This window comes from Muntiacus reevesi, chromosome 2 (assembly GCF_963930625.1).
Source record: "Muntiacus reevesi chromosome 2, mMunRee1.1, whole genome shotgun sequence".
NCBI lineage: Eukaryota > Metazoa > Chordata > Mammalia > Artiodactyla > Cervidae > Muntiacus > Muntiacus reevesi.
Genome location: NC_089250.1, coordinates 143003511 through 143023524, shown reverse-complemented (window position 1 = coordinate 143023524; position 20014 = coordinate 143003511). Strand labels below are relative to the sequence as shown.

The window sequence follows — 20014 nt, the reverse complement described above, 5'->3', positions numbered from 1 at the left end:
TCATCCAAATGAGAGATGGCTGACAGCATGGACCAGAGTGTATTGGAGGTAGTGAGATGTAGACAGATTCTCTATATATGTTGAAAGCAGAACCCATGATGGACTGGGCGTGTGGCAAGAGAAACAGAGAAGTTTGGGCCTGAAAAACTAGAAGAATGGAACTGCAATTTAGGGAGTTGGGGCATATTGTGCAAGGTGTAGATTTAGCAAAGAGAGCAGAAGTTCAATTCTGGATAGTTTGAAGTTTGAGATGCCTTTTAAGCCTCCAAGTGGAGATGTCAAATGTCAATTAGAAATTTAAGTCTGATTTAGGTTGGTGATCTTTGGGAGAATGAATGAAATAAACAAAGGGAGTAAGAGAAGACAAAGAGATTTATTTCTCAGCCCTGGGAACTCCCAACTTTCAGAGGTTATAGAAATGCAACATTCAAGCAACAGATATTTGAGTGTCTGATAGGGGTAGGTCCTGTCCTAAGTGCTGACAATGTATTAGTGAATATGATGTAGGAGGAACAGAAAAAGAGACTGAGAAGGAGTGTCCAGAAGGCAATGAAGCCTCATATTTCCCTCTTTCCAATTGCAAGTATATAGTTGTTAATTTCCATACTCTCATTGTATCCTGGAGAATTGCACCAATATCCTACCAAGTCCTCCTGTTGATTTTTTCTGCTGTAATCAATCCAATCCAGTAAAAACAGATTGACTTCCCCCAAACACTACATTCATGGGGTTATTCCCCATCTCAGTAACATGGATGGATAACCAGGGAAGGTCATTTCTGAACTCTTCTTCCTGCCTTGAACTCTTCTTCCTGCCATTAGAGGCCTCCATGGCTTGGGGTATATACATTGCCTTCTTTCCCACTAACTCTGTCAAAATATGTTGTGCCAAAGAATTGAGGCTTTTGAACTGTGGTGTTGGAGAAGACTCTCAAGAGTCTCTGGGACTGCAAGGAGATCCAACCAGTCAATCCTAAAGAAAATCAGTTCTGAATATTCATTGGAAGGACTGACGCTGAAGCTGAAACTCCAATACTTTGGCCACATAATGCGAAGAACTGACTCATTTGAAAAGACCCTGATGCTGGGAAAGATTGAAGGCGGGAGGAGAAGGGGATGACAGAGGATGAGATGGTTGGATGGCATCACCGACTCGATGGACATGAGTTTGAGTAAGCTTCGGGAGTTGGTGATGGACAAGGAAGCCTGGTGTGCTGCGGTTCATGGGTTTGCAAAGAGTCGGACACGACTGAGCGACTGAACTGAACTGAACTGCAGCTTTAAGAGCTTTCATTGATCTGGTATGATATTTGTTTGTAGATTATGTTTTTTTATTTGTCTGGGATGTCTGAGGAAGGGCACAGTGATACAGAAGGAAACCTAACTGATGACAGGATAAAAGAAATGTAAGGAAATTTCCACAATCAATTTGGTCTCTGGGCCCTATCCAAGGTAAACAACTGTCGTTCTTATTTTCTTATTATATACAATGACTTCCATATGGGCTGAATCAGGGAAAGCACTTGTTACACAAAATAACTAACTAGATAGAATTCATTTAACTAGATCAGTGAGGTGAAAGGCAAACGGGGAGTGTCTTAAGTACTATATAAGCATTATCTTTAGCCTTCATGTTAATCTTACAAAGTAGGGTCAATATTGCCATTTTAAAAATATTGTCATTTTAAGAAGGAAGGTAAGCCTCATTTGGAGTGGTGGAGTGACCTGCCCTAGTCACACAGCTAGTAAACAGAACAGTCCAGGTTCCTGTGACTATGTCTGGCTGTGCTTCCGTGGTCTGAGACAGCAAATCACAGATGTGGCTTCTGGTTCTGCCTCAGTCACTAACACTGAACAGGACACTTGTCTCTCCAGATCCCATGTGCCTCTTCAACAAAATGGGGATAAATTCTACTGACTTCACATGCATGGTGAGCACAAAATGAATTACTGTTTGGAAAGATCTTTGCAAATGTAAATGCTTTGCAACTATAACGGATTATCATTGCTATTTTTATAATTTGTCTTTTCTGGGCCTCAGCTTTCTCTGCCTTAAAATTAAAGGACGGGGGGATTTACTTGGTGGTACAGTTGATAAGCGGAGAAGGCAATGGCAACCCACTCCAGTACTCTTGTCTGGAAAATCCCATGGCTGGAAGAGCCTGGTAGGCTGCAGTCCGTGGGGTCGCAAAGAGTCAGACATGACTGAGCAACTTCACTTTCACTTTTCACTGTCATGCACTGGAGAAGGAAATGGCAACCCACTCCAGTATTCTTGCCTGGAGAATCCCAGGGATGGGGGAGCCTGGTGGGCTGCCATCTATGGGGTCGCACAGAGTTGGACACGACTGAAATGGTTTAGCAGCAGCAGCAGTTGATAAGATCCTCCTGCTAATGCAGGGTACACAGGCTCAAGCCCTGGTCTGGGAAGATTCCACATGCCTTGCAACAACTAAGCCCTTACGCCACAACTGCTGAGCCCCCATTCTAGAGCCTGTGCGCTACAGCTACTGAAGCACACATGCCTAGAGCCAGTGTTCCCCAAGAAGAGAAGCCACCGAAATGAGAAGCATGGCAACAGAGAGTCAGCACAGCCAAAATAAATAAACAAATAAAAATTACAAAAAAATTAAAGGATGGGATCAGGTGATCTCCAAGGTCATTTTTCATGCTCTAAAATGCTATACTAAACAGTTCTGGGCCACAAAACCAGTTTGGCTTAACAGGGTGCTTTGTGATGAGATGTGCTTTGCTTAATCACTCAGTCATGTCAGACTCTTTGCAACCCCACAGACTGTAGCTTGTCAGGCTCCTCTATCCATGGGGATTCTCCAGGCAAGAATACTGGAGTGGGTTGTCATGTCCTCCTCTGGTGTGATGATATATGACATACCGAAATTTTAACAGTGCCAATAATTATAGCCTCTTAAGTTTACAAAGGAGCTTGAACTCCTAAGTTTTGTATTTTAATATTAAAGAATAAGATAAGAAATATTACCTTGACACAAGCTAGACTTTAAAAAAAATTTATACAGCCAAATCAAATCCCTTTTTATCAAATCAGTAAGAGCAACATAAAAAATATCCTACCAGTCCTGCAGCAATCACCTTAATCTGGAAAAGCAAAGCAGTCCCTTTTTCTAGTTTTTTTTTTTAAAAGTCTGTACTTTGTAGTAATCCTGCCCTACTTCATCAGAAATAATTAATGCATTTATCACAGAAAAATTTCTCAAGCCACTAAAATGCAATTATAAAAAAAGCCAGCCATGTCACCCAGAACACCATGGTAACCAGCATCACCAGGGCATGAAGAAAATAGTTGTTAGTCACTAGACTCTAAGCTGGTTGGCAGTCTGGTTTGCTAAGCAACACTACAAAAATAGCAGTGTAACCACCCATTATCTGGAGGTGACTTCGCACGGTTTTGAGTCTGGTCTCAGGAGGAACTATTCCAGGTCTGAACACCAACCCCATACCTGAGGCTCCCAGTCCAAGCCTAATTAATCATTTATTCAACAAATATTTATTGAAGCCTATTGTACATCAGGCATGTGATTCCCAACCTGTGTATTTACCTGGTTTCTCAGTTAAATAGAATGATTTTGTGATGAGCGAGGTGGGGACAGGGATTAGCTTGAGACTTACTCAAAAAGAACTAGCAGCTGACAGTAGAGGATAGAGAAAAATGAAAGAGCAGAGAACTGATTTATAATGCAGCATAAAATAACTACACTCTCATGACCATGATCATGCGTCATCAAGAAAAGGTTGTTATATTTAGGATCCTTTATTAAGGCAGGCAGGAATGGGCATAAAACATTTTTAGAAATATCACCACCAAAAATGGTTAAAACATACAGTTTTGGCACTTGGAGAGAAGATAAATTATGTTTGACAAACGTCTCAATCTGCCTAGTTTCCCATTTTGCTGGAAGAAAAGCAACAGTATAATCACGGCTTTAACAGCTTTTGAAGGTCCTCTCGGCTCCCTTTCCTTTTCTCGCTCCAGCTCCTGCCTCAGCTAGAATGTTCTTTCCCTTCATAACTGCGTATCAGAGTCCCTCTTCATTCACTTCCTCAGAGAAGTTTTCCCAGATCTTTCCAGGGAATCAGTTCTCCCTAGCAGCCAATCCCCCTCGGCCACCCCATTACCCATAGATGTTGTCTGGATGCCCTTGTCTGTACCCCAGGCTGCTCTGTATCACTTCCATCAGGGCCCTTCCTCTTCTCATGCTCTTGGATATTTATATTCATATCCATCTCCCAGAGCCCTGGTAGCCCAGCATTCTGATAACATCGATAGAAAGAAGACCGGTCGGCAGAGGTGGTGCTTTCCCCACTGGGTGTCAAATGGCCCAGGAACCCTGCAGGACACCCACTTGGCCCTCTTGCCGCCGAGCCTTTGCATGTCTGTTCCCTTCTCCTGGAAAGCTCTGGTGAACTCCTCTCCACCCTTTAGGATTCAGCACAAATATCACTTGGGCAGGGGGTAGTTTATCCTAACCTGTAAGACCAGGTCAGGACCCCCTGTTATATACTCTCAGAGCTCCCTATACTTTTCCTTCAAATCACTTGTCTTCCTTTGTAATTATTTATTATTAGTGTGTATCTCCTTACTTGACTACAAGTGCCAGGAAGACTGGAGGCCTCATAGAGAATAATTTCATATGGAAAGGAAGGAAGGGAGGAAGGGAAGAATGGAAGGAAGAATTGAGAAGAATCTAGTTTGGAAAGGAATAGACAGCAGGAAATAGAGGACTGAAATTGTTATTAAAGGTCCAGGAATCTCTAAATATGGGCCTAGAGGTAAACCAGTTTATGAGAGTACTAGAAAAATCTATTCACCACTAAAAAACTAAGATCATGGCATCTGGTTCCATCACTTCATGGCAAATAGAAGGGGAAAAAGTGGAAACAGTGACAGATTTTATTTTTCTTGGGCTTCACAATCACTGAGGACAGTGACTGCAGCCATGAAATTAAAAGATGCTTGTTCCTTGGAAGGAAAGCTGTGACAGACCTGAAAAAGTGAAAGTGAAAAAAATAGTGAAAAAAAAGTAAAAGCTCAGTCGTGTCCAACTCTTTGCGACCCCATGGACTATACAGTCCATGGAATTCTTCAGGGCAGAATACTGGAGTGGGTAGCCTTTCCTTTCTCCATGGGATATTCCCAACCCAGGGGTTGAACCCAGGTCTCCTGCATCGCAGGCAGATTCTTTACCAACTGAGACAGACCTAGACAGTTGTATTAAAAAGCAGAGATATCACTTTGCCAACAAAGGTCTGCATAGTCAAAGCTTTGGTCTTTCCAGTAGTCACATATGGATGTGAAAGTCAGACCATAAAGAAGGCTGAGCAAAGAGGAACTGATGCTTTTGAATTGTGGTGCTGGAGAAGACTCTTGAGAGTACCCCGGACTGCAAATAGATCAAACCAGTCAATCTTAAAGGAAATCAGTCCTGAATATTCATTGAAAGGACCGATGCTGAAGCTGAAACTCCAATCCTTTGGCCACATGATGTGAAGAACCGACTCTTTGGAAAAGACCCTGATACTAGGAAAGATTGAACCCAAAAGGATAAGGGGACAACAGAGGTTGAAATGGTGCGATAGCATCACCGACTCGATGGACACGAGTTTGAATGAACTCCAGAAGATAGTGAAGGACAGGGCAGCCTGGTATGCTGCAGCTCATGGCGTTGCAAAGAGTTGGACATGATTTAGTGGCCGAACAACAATAGAAAAATCTACAGACCCCCTGCCCTGAGACACCAAATGCTTTAAGGGAGCCAGAAACATGACCAAGTGTAACTGGTTGTTAAAAAATAGAATCGAGGTAAGCTACTATGTCCTTCAAGTAAAAGATGACCCACAAAACATGATAAAAAGAGGAAACAGAACTTGACTGCAGTCTGTGGGGTTTAGATTAGATATAAACAGAGACTCATAACAAAGGCTGTTAATGTCCTAGAAAGGATAAGTAAATCTAAAAAAAAAAAGTGTGAATTAGACTCTCTCTCAGGTCTTTCAGTGCTCCTTTCAGTTCAGATTCTCTTGTTAGCTGGTATATCTACTGCTAGGCTAAGAGAAAAAGAAGACTACTGCATAGCAATATTAAAACAATCATAATGAAAAGTTGCAAAGAAAGAAATATAAATCAGCAATTTTAGCACCTTGTAGAATTAATTGTTTTCACTTTTCCTTGTTTTCTTTTGTTCTTCCTCCCTGGATATGATAGACTATGCTTTGTTTACTGTTTTTCTAATTATTGTTTAGAAGGTAAACATCTTATTCTAAGTTTTACTAATTATTATTTAGCAAATGTTTAACACATTTTATTTTATTTTTATTTTATTTTTTTGTTTAACACATTTTAAAGTATTTTACCTCTAATTATATCAGTGAAATATAACTTTGAGTGAAATAACTTTTTATTTTCTCTTATAGAAGACAAAGAAAGGAGCATTCATGTTTTGGTAGCTTTTTATAGAATTAAACAGTGGGATGACTATTCTTTCTGCTAAAATAGCTCACAATAGAATTTGGAGTGATGAAGCAAAACACTGACTTTTCAGATTATTCCCCAGTGAAAATATTACACTGTGTGTCTGTGCCAGAAGCACTTACTGGCTGGTTGGATGTTCTTTAGGGAACAAATCATATGCAGTAGACCAAAAATTGAAGTGGACCTCTTTCAGCCCCATAATTGCTGCTCAATGTCTTTCTAATTCACGTCTATATTCCCAAGTCCCACCCAGGTGCCTGGCTCAAAGCAGGAATTCAATAAATATTAATTGAATGAATGAATGAATCAATCAATGAACAAAGGCCGAGTCTGAAAATAGCAATAGGTCATTTACATAATTTTAGATGGCTATGCTTGCCTACAGATCGAGTACCCCAACATTACATGGATTTTGCTGTCTTTTGTTTAGGAAGACAGAGCTATATTGTTTAACCAAGTTAGATACTGGAGCTATAGTACCCAGAGGCCTTCAACTTTGGAACAAAGCTTTTTTCCTTCCCTGTGTTATCTATACAAGACTAGTTATCTCCTAAAAACAATGCAATAAATAGAAGAGTAAACTTTAGAAATTAAGTTCAATAAATTTCTAAGGCTGTGTTTTATGAATTAGTTTTCCCAAATTATAGAACTCAACTCAAGGAGACTAACTGTGAAAATAATACCACCTCATCAAAAAACCACTCTTCGGATTAGAATGGGATATTTGATCTCTGGAAGAAGGAAAGACCAGAGGGTTTTTCTTTTTTTCCTGTTTAAGAATTTGATTAATGCTGTTATTGTATGCAACATATTTTTAACATGACAAAATATTAAAAGTTATTATTTCAGGACAGTAGAATGATTATCTTCTGGTGATTTTCATGCTTTGTTCTACAGTTTTCAATTTTCTAGAGTGAATAAGTATAGAAACTTAAAACTTTAGTAAAAATTTTGTAAAAGCAAAATAACTCTATCATAATCACTCTCTTCTCCATAGTCTCATTGCATATTAGTATTTCTGTTATTTCATTTTTGCTTTCTCTGGTGGCTCAGCTGGTAAAGAAGCCACCTGCAATGTGGGAGACCTGGGTTCAATCCCTGGGTTGGGAAGATCCCCTGGGGAAGAGAATGGCTACCCACTTCAGAATTCTGGCTTGGAGAATTCCATTGACTGTATAGTCTATGGGGTTGCAAAGAGTCGAACATGACTGAGCGACTTTCACTTTCACATTTGCTTTAATGATTTATGTATAGGTCTGTCTTATCCACATAATTTACATGCTAAGCTATGACTCGTGAAATGTAACATTGTAGGAAGTTGGGGGGAAAGACCAGTCCAGGCTGCCTTCTAGCTTTTCAAAGGGAAAGCTATTTTCTCACTAGGCTGAAGGCTTCTTGAGAGGAGGGATTGTGTCTCATATACCCAACTCTTAGCACAGTGTTTGAAAAGGGCTAAATAATTTTACCTAAAAAAGTAAAGAAACATAATGCTGCTGCTGCTTAGTTGCTTCAGTCGTGTCTGACTGTGCAACTCTATGAACTGTAGCCTGCCAGGCTCCTCTGGTCCATGGATTTCTCCAGGCAAGAGTACTGGAATGGGTTGCCACACCCTCCATCACGGTGAGAGGGTAACAGGCAGGAAGGCCAGGGGTCTCCAAACGGAGGAAATAGGCTGCAAGTGTCAGACATTTTTATCTCTCTTAAGTGGCAGAAGGAAACAAACTGGCGATATTTTTTTTTTCCTTCTCTATACAAATTTAAAAGGAGGTTTCTCTTAAAATACTGTGTTGCCATGACACCTGGTATCACCTGAAGCTAACTATTCTCAAAACCTTGAGTTAACCAATACATTTTTCTTATGGAAATGTTTGTCTTAAGCTATGTTAATGTGCTATGCACCTACCCCAGACTCTGTAAGTTCCACCAAATGGCTCGGAAACTACTTGACAGACCAGTATGTTATACTCAGATATTGTTCCCCTAATCTGTGTAAACGAAACTATTTGTTTGGTAATCTGCCCTTCTACAAGATTCAAGTCAATCGTTTTATGGCCTGGGATGAATTATCTGGTGCCAAAATTATCACAAAATGCAACTTATGGATGAGGGGCCTGGTGCCATTCTGAGTTTTAAGACATTCCTTTCTTTTCATTAACAGACTGCTAGTGACTATATAACATGCAGCTGAAGACTAGCAGGGGGTACTCTTTCTGCCCCCTTCTGATGCCTGTGTCAGAAGCTTTCTCTATCTCCTTTATACTTTAATAAAACCTTATTACACAAAAGCTCTGAGCGATCCAGCCTCGTCTCTGGCCCCGGATTGAATTCGTCTCCTCTGGAGGCCAAGAATCCCGGCGTCTTATGGTTCAGCAACAACCTTTCAATGGGATCTTCCCAACCCAGGGACTGAACCTGGCTCCTGCATTGCAGGTAGATTCTTTTACCACTGAGCCACCAGGGAAGCTCAAAGAAACAAATACATAACACTTTCCCCCTAACTTTTAAACTTTGACTTTGTCCTTCTGCATGGTCCAAAGTGACTGGACTGAAGATAATGAATGATTCATTTACTAGAGCTCTGCAGATCCCTTCTAGTCATTAACTCCTTCCAGTCATTCATTCAGTCATTCAATAAAGACTTATTGAAAACTTACTGTGTCATATCCATTGTTAGGTGCTACAGCTACAAAGGTAGATATGACAGCCTCTGTCCTCCAGATGCTCTTTATATGGATGGGTGACACTTTTCAACAGATACTATAATACCCCATTAATTCAATAATGGAGATACTGAAGAATTAATTAAGTTGGCCAAAGCTGAGGTTTACAGGACAAGTTTCTCAGGGGAGGTGGCCCCTGTGCTATGTGTTAAAGGAGGGGCTAGAGTAGGAATTGGGCTTCCCTGGTGGCTTACATGGCGAAGAATCTGCCTGCAATGCAGGAGACCAGGGTTTGATCCCTGGGTCAGGAAGATCTCCAGGAGTAGGAAATGGCAACCCACTCCAGTATGTTTGCCTGGAGTAGGGATTAGTCGGGTGATGTATGTTTCTGTCAAAGAGGACAGCATGAGTAAAGGGACAAAGGCAAGAAATAGCACAGTGTGGCCATGAAGTTTGGCCTTGCTGGAGCATAAAGCTGTGGGAGTGATGAGTCTGCAGGGGAGGGCTGGGAGCAGGTCCTAAGGGCACAGCTTAGACTTCATCCTGCAGGCAGTGGGGAGGACTGCAGAAGTGTTTGAAGCAGAGGATGATGACACCAGGGCTTATTTATTGGCTCCAGAGAGGATGGATTTGAAGGTAAAAAAAAAAAATTGGAGGATGTAGAACTTCTCAGGAGGCATTTGCACAAATGAGTATGTAATAGATTTGTGTTTATATTTAGTAACAGAGCTAACATTTATTTAGCACTTATTATATGACAGTTACTAAATGAGCTGTATTATGCAATATTGTCTTGCTGCAGCTGCAATATTGTCTTAATATTATCTTTATATATCAAATAATCCTGACTCAAACAGAGGCTCTGTATCAACCTATAGGGGTGGGATGGGGAGGGAGATGGGAGGGAGGTTCAAAAGGGAGGGGATATATGCATACCTATGGCTGATTCATGTTGAGGTTTGACAGAAAACAAAATTCTGTAAAGCAATTACCCTTCAATAAAAAAAGTAAAAAATAATCCTATTATTACCCTAATGAAACAAAGAGTTATATAAATTGCCCAAGGCTAGGATGCAACCCAGAGCGGTCTGGTACCAAAGCTTATGCTCTTAATTCCTATCTCATTTGTTTAATTTCTGTCTCCTGTATTAGTATGAAAGCTCCATTCAGACAGGGGTCCTATTGGTAGTAATCTCCACTGTGCCTACACAATATTATTTATTGAATAAAATTAAAGAATAACCTAAGCAGAATAAATAGTGGACTAAGGTTTGCATAGGTATTCAATAAAAGAAATATGCAACATTGGCAAAATTTTGCAGACTTTGTTCAAATATGGGGCTGACTTAGGAGATTATTATGGACTGAATGCTTGTGTCCTTTCCCCTCTCCAAATTGACATGTTGAAGCCCCAACCCCCAGTGGGCCTCTAAGGTTCAATGAGATCAGAAGGGTGGGGTCCTAATCCAAAAGAATTGATAATTTCATGAGAAGAAGAGAGACCGGAGCTGTTTCTCTGTCTCCCTGTGCATGTGCACTAAGGAAAGGCCACGTGAGGACACAGTGAGAAGGTAGCTGTCGGCAAGCCAGGAAGACAGCTCTTATCAGAGACCAAATCAGCTGGAACCTCGATCTTGAACTTCTCGCCTCCAGAAAAGTGAGAAAATAAATTTCTGTTGTTTAAGCCAATCAATTTGACATCTGTTGTGGCAGCCTGAAATCACTGTGGCAGACAGTGATTAATAGGATGAGGGTGGGGGGAAGGAGAGAATTTCTAGCCTGGTAGCCTGTGGGCACAGTGGTGCCGCTAACTGGGGTAGAGAACCCGGGAAGAGGAAAGATTGGTCATGGTCAATGGAACAACACTAATTATTCTGTACTTAAAGTTCACCTCTCTCAAACACAGAAATAAAATTGAAATCAGCCATTTAAGATAATTTATTCAATAAATATTTATTCAATGATATTTGAATAATGTCTTGTCATGATGGCCAGGGCTTTCCTGGTGGATCAGCAGTAAAGAATTTGCCTGCCAATGCAGGAGATGTGGGTTTGATCTCTGGGTTGGGAAGATCCCATGAAGAAGGATATGGCAATCCACTCCACTATTCTTGCCTGGAGAATTCCATGGGCAGAGGAGCCTGGCTGGCTATAGTCCATGGGGTCACACAGAATCAGATATGACTTAGTGACTAAACAACAACAAGAAGAAGTAGTCACGAGGGCCACTGTGTTTGTTCTGAGCACATAAAGTAAGTAAGATTCATTCTCTGCCCTCAAGCAATTTACAGTCTAGTGGGGAGAAATATTGTTCCATTTTGTAAAGCTAGCATGCTTGCTTTCCTTTCCCCCACTTCTAAAGACTTGGAACTCCTAAGAAATGTATAGAGAAAATCTTAAATGGATATGAACTTTGGAGTCACAAGACCCACACTTGAATCTAGGTCTTGGAATATACCAACCAGGTGAGTGATGATCTTAGGCAGAGCAAGTAACTCTTCTGATTCTTATGGTCCTCACCTACACCTGCAGAGCTGTTTTACGGATAAAAGAGGTAGAAATTTTTTGTAAAATGCATATTAGCAATTAATGTAATTATAAAAAGCTACATTTCCAACCTGCAGAAACAAGAGGTGAATCATGGGCAGCAAGTCTGAAGTGAAAGAACAGCTTTGAACTCTTTGGATGGCAGGAGTTTGGGGATGGGAAGTAGAATAAGACGTGTGGTGGGGAAAAAATAGGCTTTCGGGTCCTTCAATCTGGTTCAATCATGATTCAGGCAATTATTAGCTCTGGAAAGTTGAGCAAGTCATGTAATCAGTCTGAGCTCTAGTTTCTTCATCTGTAAAATGGAGTTAATAATTCTTACCCAGGAGGGTTGTTCTGTGTATATAAAGAGCTTGGCATGGTGCCTAGTAGAGCTGTCGCTCAATTAATGGTAACTGTTGTTCCTATTAAAATGACCATTTTCCTCTCCTACCTCCTACGGGGTTTCTTTAGGCGGTTAAATTACCTGAAGTACAAGGGAGTGAGGTAAATGGAAGGGCTGTTATGACTTGACTAAAATGTTATTTTTAAAAGTAAAGAAAGATAGTTCAATTCAGTTTTCCTCTCCTAACCTATGATGGAAACAGAATTGTTATAAAAAATGACCACTGTATTATATGGCTTGGAGTCAGAGAACACCTACCTTAATAATTATACCTTATATTTATTCTATTCTAAGTTAATCTACCAATCATTGTTTTTTTTCTCCATTTATTTTTATTAGTTGGAGGCTACCAATCATTGTTTTTTTTTTTTTTTTAATATTTATTCACTTATTTGGCTGCACCAGGTCTTGGTTGCAGCATGTGGGATCTAGTTCCCTAACCAGGGATCGAACCTGGGCCCCCTGCATTGGAAGCTCAGAGTCTTAACCACTGGGCCAGCAGGGAAGTCCCCCAATCATTGTTAATAAGAATCTCATAAGGCAATGCTTCTCAAAATTTAATGTACACGTGAGTCTCTTGGGGACTTGCTAAAACACAGATTTTTATTCAGTGGATTTGGAGTGAGGCGTGAAAATCTGCATTTCTATAAAGGTCCCAAGTGAGTCCCATGCTTCTGGTTCATGGACCACACTTTGAGGAAGGAGGGAGGTTCTAAGGGGGCGTGGAAATATCTTCCTTGGTGTAACTACCTGCTTCTCTTTGGAGATCTACCTAATTGCAAACTAACCACTTGCTGATAGAACACTACCAGGCCTTTTTAAGACCAGATTTAGAAATTCTGCAACAAGACTCATATCTGATCAAAACTGACTTTTTCAAGCAGCCTAATATGTGCGAGGCACAGTGCAAGGTGCCAGAGATACAGTGGTTAGAAAGGCACAATTTCTGCTTCAGGAGACTGCCTTTATTCTAACACTGTCCTCCCTTGGAGACTGTTATCTTTCTTAGGGCAATCTTATTGTCTCCCCTGTTCCCTAGCTCTAAATAGATGCCCAGTAAATAATTAATGAATAAATGAGTTCCCAGGAATTTCGTTAAAAATGTTGTCTGGCAGAGAAAGGCAAATGCTGTATGATATCACTTATATGTGGAATCTAAAAAATAAAACAAACTAGTGAATATAACAAAAAGAAACAAGACTTATAGATATGGAGAATAAACTGGGGGTTACCAGTGGGGAGAAAAAAGAGAGAGGGGGCCCCATAGGGGTAGGGGACTAACAGGTACAAACTATTATGCATAAAATAAATAAGCTACAAGGATATATAGTGCAAAACAAGGACTACAGCCAATATTTTACAATTACTATAAATGGAATGTAATCTTTAAGAATTGTGAATCACTATGTTATATGCCTGAAACTTATATAATATTGTATAACAACTATACCTCAATAAAAACAAATCTTGTCTAGCAGTGCATGACAATGAACACTATCTTGACTATCACATGTAGAAAATGAAAGTTGCTCAGTCATGTCTGATTCTTTGAGAGCCCATGAATCCACCAGGTTCCTCTATTCATGGAATTCTCTAGGCAAGAATACTAGAGTGGGCTGCCATTCCCTTCTTCAGGGGATCTTCCCGACCCTGGGATTGAACCCACGTCTCCTGCACCGGCAGGTGGATTCTTTACCATCTGAGTCACTGGGGAAGCCCAATCACATGTAAGAGGTGGTTAAATTAAAAAGGGGCTGATAGGGTGAGCCTTAGGGCTTCCCAGGTGGCTCAGTGGTAAAGAATCTACTTGCCAACGCAAGAGCCGAGAGTTCAATTCCTGGGCTGGGAAGATTCCCCTGGAGCAAGAAATAGCAACCCACTCCAGTATTCTTGCCTGGAAAATCCTTTGCAAGAGCCTGGTGGACTCCAGTAGATGGGGTTGCAAAAGAATTGGACACGACTTAGCGATCAAACAACAACAACAAGGGTGAGCCTTAATCCAGTCTGACTGGTGTCCTTATAAGAAGAGATTCACACACACACACAGAGACTCCAGAGCACACACACCAAGCAGCCACTATGTAAGGGCACAGCAAGAAGGCCGCCATCTGCAAGCCAAAGACAGTGGCTCCAGAAGAAATCAAGCCTGAAGACACCTTAATCTTGGACTTTCAGCCTCCAGAACTATGAGATAATAAATTTCTGTTGTTCAAGCCACTCAGTCTATGGTATTTTGTTATGACAACCCTAGTAAACTAACACAAATTCTCATAACTTTTATGCCCAGAACCAAGACTCCATTCTGGAGGGTACACAAAATGTCAGAAAAATACTGAGACTGGATGGATGAACCTCCAAGTGCAGTGGGATTGAGTCATGGAAGGATTGGGGGGAGATCGAAGAGGGTGAGATAGTAGCCCAGATTGGGTTAAAACAGCTGCAATATATGTACATTTCCTTTCCCTTCTCATGATACCAACACAAAATGTAGGATTGTTCTCTCTCCAAATCTGAGATTGAAAGTAGCTTTTTTGATTTTTTCCTCCTTCTCAGGTTATGTTTTGATATTCAATACAATTTTACTTGTTTAAAAATATTGTGGCAGGAGGAAGACCACAGATTTCTCTCTGAATGCAAATTCTTCATATACAAAGAGTACCTGTGCTGATAAAATAGGTAATGAGATTGAATTTTTGACAAACAAAAATATATCAGAAACACGCAGTAAAGTGAGATTTCTGCTAGCCACACGGAGCTACATTTGCAAGCAGATTCTAAAGTCAAGGGATTATTTTTTTGCTTTGTTTTGTTTTCAATAAACATGCCAACTCATATGTATAGATGAATGCCTCTTTCAAAATTCTGGGAGGTTCTACACTTATTCTAACTGTGTCACTGTTTTCAAATCATTTCTTCGATTGCTTTAAGGGTCTGTGAGATGGTCTTCTGAAAGCTCTCAATGGTGACTCGTGAAGGTAGATGTGACTTTCAAAAACAACCCAGGGTCCTTCTGGGTCAACTGGTTAACTAGGGGGACCAGTCAAACTGTAATGTCAAGAGGATCAGCCCTAAAGTTTCCAGGCTGATTTTTCTGGAGTGAATCATTCTCAACCTCAGAAGATAGTTTCCAAAGGCAAACCCCAGACATGTAGTAAACATGTTACAGGCATGACAACAAGGGCAGGGGATGTGATCGCTCTGAAGGAAACCCCATTCATTTGGATATGCAAGTTTTTTAGTGGTTTCCTTTACCAGAATATTTCCTCAGCTCTAGATCTACTTTATTTCATGAGACCACAGTTTCCAGAAGTCCAAGGATGTCACTGCCTTAGTTAACTTTTAATCTCCAACCTGGGTACTTGGTCTGTGTCCAAGGCATAGCTGATGGAAAGATCAATATGGGGGAAGAATAGCTAAGATGCCTGGGGCTTGCTCTGTGTGATTCAAAGGGCAAAACTAGGACCCAGAAAAAAGCTCTGGAGAACATAAATTTCTGCTCCTAGTAAGAAATACATTGTCAGCAGCTGGAGCTGTCCAGCAATGGAGTTTGCTTTGGAATACGAAATTGTGAACTTCCACCCAGAGCGCAGAGTTCAAGGCAAAGACACTTGTTACAGGAACTTTTAGAGGTTTCTCCTGCAATGGGGCGCTATGTGTCCACCAAGGACTAGCCCCTGAGTCCTACCTGCACAATAACTGACAATTGGTGGGCCCTGAAAAAATACTGGAATGGAATGAATGAGGCATGCAGTGAATCTTGTGAACCACATAAAGGGGAAGAGGCAGGAACTCAATGAGCCTCAAGGAAGGTAGAGAGAAGTGCAATGAAAAGACCCAGGAAGCCATGCGGTAGGACCTTCCTCGAGTTTTTGGTTCCATAGGAGAGAAGCTGCTCTGGGTACCTGAAGCCTCACGTGTTTAAGAAAGTCCATGCGGGGGTCGCACCAAGTCGGGCACGACTGAGCACGCAAGCACTCCAATATTTTAAAGGGGGGAGGAGTGGAGGGAGGAGATAGACCACATGCTCACCCTTCTTAAATTCCTCCAGCACCGTGTCCAGCCGGGTATCGTTGAAGACGCAGTGTAGGGGCCGGTTGTAGAAGCGGGTGACAGTGAGGAGCGGCGTGCAGTCGTCGGGGTCCACGAAGGCCAAGTCCTTGACAAACAGAATGTCCACAATGTTGTGCCGCTGGTCGCCCTCGTATACGGGGATGCGCGTGTAACCGCTGCGCAGGATCTCGGAGACGGTCGCGAAATCCAGCACCGCGTCGGAGCGCAGCATGAAGCAGTCCCCGAGGGGGGTCAGCACCTCCTCCACCACCTTGGTGCGCAGCTCCAGGGCGCCCTGGATGATGTTGAGCTCCTCTTTGACCAGGTCGCTGTAAGGGTCCGCGGCTCGCAGCGTCTCCAGCAGCTTCTCCCGCGTGTAGAAGGTGCTGATCTCCTGGCGCAGCGCCCAGTCGAGCAGGCGGCCCAGTGGGTAGCACACGGGGAAGGCGGCCGCCATCAGAAGCCGGGTCAGGCACACGCTGTGCGAGGCGATGGCCAGCCCGTGCCGCGAACACACGGAGTAGGGGCAGATCTCGGCGCCCAGGAACACCGCGCCGGTGCACACGAGCGCCGGCAGCCACGGGAAGTGAATTCCCGCGTCGCCGTAATCCTCCCCGGTGCCGCCGACGCCCGGCGGCAGCGAGGCGTACAGCCAGCCCGCCAGGGCCGCGTTGGCTCCGGCTTGGCCCAGGAGCAGGGTGCAGAGCAGATGGGTCCCCCTGCCGCGCACGGCCTGCACTCGGCGCGCCTGCTCCTGCTCGGCGGCCGAGCCGCTGTTCCGCAGCACCCGTAACTCCACCGGGTCCAGCGAGAGCAGGCTCAGGCGTAGGCCGCTGAACAGGGCAGACAGGGCGAGCAGCAGGAGTGCTCCGAGCGCCCGCAACCAGGCGGGGGGCAGCAGGTCCCCGCCGGGGCCGTACAACCGCGGGCGGACGCGCAGCAGGAAGCCGCCGGCGGCGCCGTGGTGGTGCCAGGCGCGCCCGTCCCAGGCGCACAGGGAGAAGAGCTTCCCGCCACCGCCCGCGCCGCCTCGCTCCGCCTCGCCCTTGCGGAGTTCCCGCACCCGCACCTGGACTAGGGCTGAGCCCGCCACGCCTCCGGGGCGCAGGGGCCCCAGGACCTCCACGTCCGATGCCCAGTCGCTCTGCTCGCGGCAGCGCTGCGGCCCTGGGGGGCGCGTGGGCACAGCGCTGGGCGCCGCGCCGCTCCCTCCCGGAGGCTCCTCGATAAACACGAGTCGTGGAGCCCAGTCGCCGGTGCTGTTCTCCCCCGGGGAAAAGGTGGGTGCAGGTACCGGCGCCGCGGGCGCCGCGGGCCCGGGCTGGAAATAGACTCGCAGGAGGAAGCTGGTGCCTTCCGCGGCGCGCAGGGTGCCCCCCTCTAGGGACACGCGGCCTCCGGCGGTGTCCTCGGGCCGCAGGCCCAGTAGCCAGGCGGCGGCGGCCGGGGGCCGAGGGGATAGGGAAAAGAAGAGCAGGAGCACAGCGCCCCGGCTGCAGCAGTCTCGGAGCCTGACACCCACCGCTGCAGCGGCCGCCGCCATCCTGCACCCGGCGCGGCTGCACGTGATACTGCAGAAAGCCGAAAGAGAGCTGGAGGGAGGAGGAGCCGAAGCCGGGAACCCGGCCCCGGGCAGGTCACCACGTGTACGCCCCCCCGCGCGCGTGAGCCGGAGGCCGTGTGGGTTCAGACCCAGCCCGGGCCGTGGGTCCCCACGGGAAGCTGGAGATGGTCATGCATCTTTGCACTGTGACCCCGACCCGCTTGGGTACCCAGAGTCGCAGCCTAGGGAAAGCTGGTCTTGGAGCATGGCCTCCTACTAGAGCATTAGGGCGCCCCTGGGCGAACTCCTACCCGGCAGTAATTTCCTGCTGGTCCTTCCACTTTACGATTGGCCAGGGAAATTTCCCAGCATTTCGCCTCTCCTCCTGCCTCTTGCGTTCCCCCTCCTGGTCAAAAGATATTCTGGAGACAAGTCTTGAATCTGTGTTTGTCTCAATTTCAGCTGACCTTTCATGTTTTAAAAATTTACAGATTACTTAGGTTAAATCCTTTTTAAGATCTCAGTGTCCATTGATTGGAAATTGTAGAATTAAGCTATGATTCCACTGTGTGATGGAATACTATGCAGCAGGAAAAATAATGATGTGGCTCCACGTGTTTGTGATATAGAAATACCTCCAAAGTAATAGTTGAAAATATCAAGGTGCAGAACAGAGTGTGTCATATGCTACTGTTTGTATTAAAAATATGTACGTATAAATGTTTATGTACACATATACATATATAAAGTAATAGAGTTAATATGCAGAGGATACACAAGAAATTTGTAAACAGTGTTCAACTCAGGGGAGCAAGCCTATAATACAATGCCAAAAGCAGGAAATTGGCACTGAAGAGTTTTGTCTCATTTTACTGAATGTATAGATTTATATAATCATTGCTGAATCAAAATGCAGAACTATTCTATCACCATGAAGAGCTGGGAGGGAGACTTTTTACTGAATTCCTTGTATTGTTTGAACTTACCATGGACTTGTTACCTTATTTTACTTTTATGCATTTTGAAAAAAATTATATAGTAAAATTCATCTCCTGGTGTACTATTCTGTGAGTTTTGACATATGTTCATTTAATGACCACAGTAAATACTAGTGCCATGGGGACTTCCTGGCAGTCCAGTGGCTAAGAATCTGCCTTGTAATGCAGAGGACGTGGGTTCTAAGATCCCACATGCTGCGGAGCAACTAAGCCAGCATAATTTAGCTACTGACCCCATGCACTCTGGGGTTCACTGGGTGCAACACAATATCCCACATGAAACAAGTGGCAACTAAGACCGGAGGCAGCCAAATAAATAAATATTTAAGAAAAAAATACTGCCATCATCCTCCAACTTTCACTCTTTTTCTTTGTGGTTAACTCTGCCCCCTCCCCGCCCCCCCCAACCACCTCTATTTATTATCTAGCAGCTACTGATCTGATTTGTTGTCTCCTATAGTTTTATTTTCCAGAATGTCATATTAATGAAATAATACAGAATATGGCCTTCTGGCTTTAGCTTCCTTTACTTACTTATGCAGTTGAGAGTCACCCATGTTGCTCTGTTTATCAATAGTTCATTCCTTTTTATAGCTAGGTAGTATTTTATTACATTGGAGAAGGAAATGGCAAACCACTCCAGTATTCTTGCCTGGAGAATCCCATGAACAGAGGAGCCTGGTGGGCTACTGTTCATGGGGTCGCAAAGAGTCAGAAAGGACTGAGTGACTAACCACATTCTATTACATAGATGTATCACAGTTTATCCATTTACCAGTTAAAAAACATTGAATTAGTTCCAGCTTTTGGCAGTTGTGAATAAAGCTGCTACAAATGTTTGTATGCAAATTTTTGTGTGAACATATGTTATCATTTCTCTTGGGTAAATTTACCACAAGTCTGTATTACCTTTTAAAATATAAAAGTAACAATACTTTGGCATACTACCTTTGGCACCTCTGACTAATTTAAAAAAATCATATGTGAAACATTATATTTCATCGAATTTCAAAGATATTGATTGAGAAAGACTTGCAAAAGATGAAGCTCAATATGGTCCAAACTCAAAGTTACCTTCTTTTCATAACAAACTCTTATCATCCAGAGTGGAAACAGCCCCCTCCTTGTCTGTGACTACCTAGGCCTTAGTGGGCTGCTGCTCACAGTCTGGTCTCATCGGCTGCGTTTCTCACTCTGCAGGGAGGGAGTGTGAAGCAAAACTCCCATTGCCTTAAAATACATAGATCCTATGTGCTACAAGCTGCCTCTTGCATGGGCTGCTTAGGAGATTGAAGAAACATTTAATCTAGAGAAGGAACATTGAAGC

The 20014-nt window shown here is 43.5% G+C and overlaps 1 protein-coding gene across 4 annotated transcripts in view; it reads right to left on the bottom strand.

Annotated features, from left to right (window-relative positions):
- The window catches only part of CNNM1 (cyclin and CBS domain divalent metal cation transport mediator 1), a 65875-nt gene extending 47214 nt beyond the window's left edge, over positions 1-18661 (bottom strand). For all 4 annotated transcript variants that reach the window (XR_010661549.1, XM_065923071.1, XM_065923072.1 and 1 more), the window contains exon 1: positions 16126-18661. Coding sequence is in view for 3 of the 4 variants with exons in the window: in XM_065923071.1 (XP_065779143.1) it covers positions 16126-17689 (1564 nt within the window). In the remaining variant the exon portion in view is untranslated. The remainder of the gene's footprint in view (positions 1-16125) is intronic.
- Between the last annotated feature and the right edge of the window lie 1353 nt (positions 18662-20014).